This window comes from Panicum hallii, chromosome 1 (assembly GCF_002211085.1).
Source record: "Panicum hallii strain FIL2 chromosome 1, PHallii_v3.1, whole genome shotgun sequence".
Classification (NCBI taxonomy): Eukaryota; Viridiplantae; Streptophyta; class Magnoliopsida; order Poales; family Poaceae; genus Panicum; species Panicum hallii.
In genome coordinates, this window is record NC_038042.1 from 5,604,878 (window position 1) to 5,609,299 (window position 4,422).

At 55.0% G+C, this 4,422-nt stretch overlaps 1 protein-coding gene across 1 annotated transcript; it reads right to left on the reverse strand.

The window, feature by feature from the left end:
• Positions 1 to 1,924: 1,924 nt before the first annotated feature.
• Positions 1,925 to 4,135, reverse strand: LOC112894756 (transcription factor NIGT1-like). The gene is made up of 5 exons (XM_025962559.1): positions 3,797 to 4,135; positions 3,410 to 3,660; positions 2,927 to 3,293; positions 2,730 to 2,806; positions 1,925 to 2,619 (listed from the first exon to the last, which is right to left on the reverse strand). Exons 1-5 carry the CDS (start codon positions 3,921 to 3,923, stop codon positions 2,257 to 2,259), a joined length of 1,185 nt encoding a protein of 394 aa, XP_025818344.1. The 5' UTR covers positions 3,924 to 4,135; the 3' UTR covers positions 1,925 to 2,256.
• Between the last annotated feature and the right edge of the window lie 287 nt (positions 4,136 to 4,422).

The window sequence follows — 4,422 nt, forward strand, 5'->3', positions numbered from 1 at the left end:
GCCATATATCAACAAAAAAAAATTGCACCACCAATTCTTGAATATTATGATGAGAGAACAAATTGTGGTCTCAGAATTTATATTAAGTCCTCAAAAGTAGTAGTCCAAGCAATACGTAGCCCGATAATCAGACAAGACAGACAGGTCAGGCCTATAGTATTTTCAGGTTTTGGCCCGAGGTTTTAGGCCCGGCGCTAGCTTGGTGAATGCAACATGACAATAATCTTGGCCCAAGTCCAGCCGATGTCATGTCAAGCTGGTTCTGTTGGATTGGGTGGCCCATGATCAGGCTTAAAGACATAAAACCATAGAGATGGTCATCAGATGTGAGCAGGTGGTAATGATCCAAATTTTAGGGCGGGCGTTGTGGAGCTTGCATCGACAACCACCTCGCCCATCATCATCACCATTGATGTGGCATATGCTACATTGACATTTCAACAAGCATTTAAGTAGAATGGAAGCAACAGGAGAAGAGGAACACTGACATTTTATGAAAAAAGTTAAGGGGTTGGGGAATGGAAGAAATGAAATAACATATGTGATAAATTCAAATTTCATATAGCACATAGACCATGGGCAAAGCAGGGACGAAGCCACGAAAAATATATAAGGGGGACTAAGTAGTGATAAAGAAGTTATTAAGGGGTGGAAAAAATATTATTTCCTCATATATATATATATATATATATAGTGAAATCTTGCGTAAACTAGCAAAGTTCAAATGAATCATCCGCAACTTTCCTATTTTTTCCTGTTTTTAGTTTCATCTTTTCCCCATCTCAAACTTAAGGTATGTTTGGATCTGCTGGACTAAAGTTTAGTCCTGTCACATCGGATGTTTGACACTAATTAGATCTATTAAATATAGACTAATTATAAAACTAATTGTATAAATGGAGCTAATTCACGAGATAAATCTATTAGCCTGATTAATCCATCATTACCATATGTTTACCGTAGCACAACATGATCAAATCATAGAGTATTGAGATTTAATGGGTTCATCTCGTGAATTAGCTTCTATTTATACAATTGGTTTTGTAATTAGGGGGTGTTTGATTTTGGAGGGCTAAACTTAAATAAAGTCTAATTACAAAACTAATTACAGAACCACCGGACTAATTCGTGAGACGAATCTAATAAGTTATATTAATTCATAATTAGTGGATGGTTACTGTAGCATCACTGTTGCAAATCATGGATTAATTAGGCTCATTAAATTCATCTCGAATTAGCATCCATCTATGTAAAAATTTTATAAACAGATTTTATTTAATATTCCTAAATAATAAGATTCTTTTTAATACGATGGAGCTTTAGTCCCCTTTGTAACAGTTGTAATCGCTATACAGACGTCCGATGTGATGAGAGACTCATCCAAACATTTGCACGGCCGAGAAATCGCTACCAGAAGGCTCCGCACTCAGCAGGGACGACTCTGATCTGAGCAAGGAATCGTTACCTCGCCTGCCAGGAGGAGTACGGAGGTGGCCGTCTGGAGGGAGTACGGATGTGGCCGCCCATGTACGGTGGGCAGGAGCGGGGCCATGGCAGGCCGCAGGTGCCGTGGCGCGGCCGGACCAAGCGGCCCCTGGGCGCGGCGAAAAGCCGCTGGAACAAGGAATATCCCGCCGCCCCGCGACGAATGGACGACCCCTCGGCGACGAAAGGGACGGACCATCCATCGCTATCACCGGCTCCAAAAGCAAGCTGGCCGGCCGCCCGAGATCCCCCGCCGGAGATGCGGCACGGGATATTCGAGGCGCCGAGGGAACATTCCCGTTCCCCGGTGGATCACCGCGCGCCGAACCCTGCAGGAGCCTATGCCCCCGTCGTCTTCGTCTCCGCGCATGCTCATCCGTTTGCTCGCCATCAACGGCTGCAACAGCCGGTATCTGCGTTCCGTCATCGCACCCAGCGATGGATGATATCTGAGTAGATGATTTTATTTATAACGAACCAGCTTCACTCCTGTGAATCCACACTGATCTGAAGTTCCAACTTCCAAACAATGTACTGCCTTCCTAACCGTGCGACGCATCAAAATAAGTTAACTAGAACAGCAAACAAACCTAGGTGTGTAGCCTGCAGGGATCGCGATCCAAGCTAAGCAGCAGCAGTTAGCTAAGCTGGCACCATGAAATCAAAGCACTCTCAGATTTACGTCTCTCTCACACTCTCTGTAGTCTGTACCGTCGGATCGATCTACACTAGGATCACAAGCGTCAAGGGAAAGGGGGCGGCGAAGCGTGCTCAGGCGGAGGTGGTGTGCGACGACGACGACACGGCCGGCGAGCCCGAGCTGGCGTCGCCCCTGCGCCGGCCGGCGTCCGAGCACCCGCTCGACTGCCTCGGCGGGCCCTGCTGCCGAGGCTGCGGCCGATGCACTCCGGACGGCAGCGTCGCCACCGGAGCGTACACCGTGCCGGCGGTCGTCGTCGTTCCTGGCGCGTCGCCGCCGGCTGGCTGCGCCGCCGCCGCGGCGTACTCCGGAGGCGGCACCCAGATGCCTCCTACTACGATGAACTGCGGCATGGGCGGCGCCGGCGCGGCGCTGGTGCCGGCGCTCTGGACCGTCGCCGTCGCGTTCGGCCGCCTCGTGTGCAGACGATACTTCTGAAGCGAAAACGAAAGGCATGTGAGTGCTAGCTAAGAACAGACGCTACTATGATGATGTCAAGATAAGCAAGGCATGATGATTAGTATCATCAGATAATAAGGCTGACCTGCAGATGGCTCTTGACCTCGTCGTTGGTGAGGCCGTCGACCTTCATGAGCTCCCGGATCTGCTTCGGCGTCGCCACTGCACGCATTAACATTTTAACACCGGCACGAGATCAATCAGTTTCTACACATTTTTGAAAAACTGCTGGGGTGAGCTTGTAGGATAATTTAATCCATCGGTGCTGCTGGGGACACCGACCGTGGGATCCGCCGAGCTGCTGAAGCGCCTGCAGGAACCGGCGGTGGAGCTCCGGCGCCCAGCACCGGCGAGGCTTCCGGGCGGGCGCCTGTGACTGGCCCTCTTCGCCGCCCTTGCTGTCCTTCTTATTACCCCCCTTGTCCTCGGCGTCTCTGCTCGTCTCCTTGTCGTCGCTGCGCGGCCTCTCCCTTGTGTCAGTGTCGGCGGGCGCATCGTCGCTGCTGTCCCCGACGACCGCCGCCGCCGAGCTCGCAGCGGCCGTGGTCGCCGACGAGGCCGGCGCCTCGGCGCGCTTCTCCTTCTCGAACGGCTGGAACGCGCCCCCGGCCTTGCGGGCGCTCAGCGCCACCGGCTTGCACAGCGGCTCCTGTGGGGGGATTGAGAATTGAGGTGATGGGCGATGGTGGTTATTACTTGACCTTCGACTTCGAGTGCCAGGCCAAGGACGAACCAAACAACTCGGTTTGTGAAGTTGTGGCATACCTTGCGCGGGGACGACGGGGATGACGGCCGCTGCTGGGGCTCCTGGCTCCAGAGCTGCACGGACCGGAGCCAGTCCGGCGTCTCTGCGGCCTCCTCTCTCTTCCCGGCACCGCCGCTGCTCTCGTGCTCCTCGGAGGAGACGGAGAGACTGGGCTTGAGCGGCATGAGCTCCTCGAGCACGGGGCCGTGGTCGCTGACCGTCTCCTCGCTGCCGCCGGCGCCGTCCATCCGGCTCTTCATCCCCTCGATAGCTGCATGAAACGAACACATTTGAGTGATGCTGAGACCGACCAACCAACGAACCAACTGCATGGAACGGGAGGACGGCGAGCTCGAGCTGAGCTGCCGCCCTGAGAGGTCGCTGAGACAGGGAGGCGCGCGACGTACTCTGCGTGACGAGCTCGAGGCAGAGGGGCAGCTCCCGCTGGAAGACCTGGATCTTGCGCCGCTCCTCCTCGAGCGCGAGCAGGTACTCGCGGCAGCGGCGGCGGCCGGAGTGCGGCGGCGGGTCCATCTCGGCCTCCCGCGCCGTACGTGCCGGCTCGATCGACCGCCGAACGCCGCGCCGTGGGAGAGACAGAGACCGAGAGAGAGAGAGAGAGAGAGAGAGGGGGGAAGAGGAGAAGACAGGGAGCGGGGAATCGGGGTCGGGGCGTCGCGTAGGAGGCGAATCTTCCCTCGCTTATTCTCGCACGGCAGGCGGGGAGGGAGTGCTGCTGACTAGTGAGGGCCTGACGGGTGGGCGGGTGGGTGGATAGGGACGGACACAAATAGGGCGGAGTGAATATTCGGCGGGGATTCCGTTTCCGATGCGGGTGGGGCTGCATGCTACGGTGGCGTGAAGAGAAAAGACCGACGACGGGGAGAGAGGAGAGAAAAGGACAGCGGGGGATGCCGCGGATCGATCGGGACGATGCGGAATCTACCGAGGGGGCCACCGGCAGCTGGTCTGACGCGCTGCGGCCGAACATCCGACGACGCACCGGAAGATTCGGGAGAAAGCCGCTCCCCTC

What these genes read in the sequence shown, in the direction of transcription:
- LOC112894756 (XM_025962559.1), bottom strand. Translation starts at nt 3,923, where the DNA reads ATGGACCCGCCGCCGCACTCCGGCCGCCGCCGCTGCCGCGAGTACCTG. An exon ending in CCCCGTCGTCCCCGCGCAAG is followed by an intron (nt 3,294 to 3,409) that starts GTATGCCACAAC and finishes ATCCCCCCACAG; the next exon opens with GAGCCGCTGTGCAAGCCGGT. An exon ending in GCAGCTCGGCGGATCCCACG is followed by an intron (nt 2,807 to 2,926) that starts GTCGGTGTCCCC and finishes TAATGCGTGCAG; the next exon opens with TGGCGACGCCGAAGCAGATC.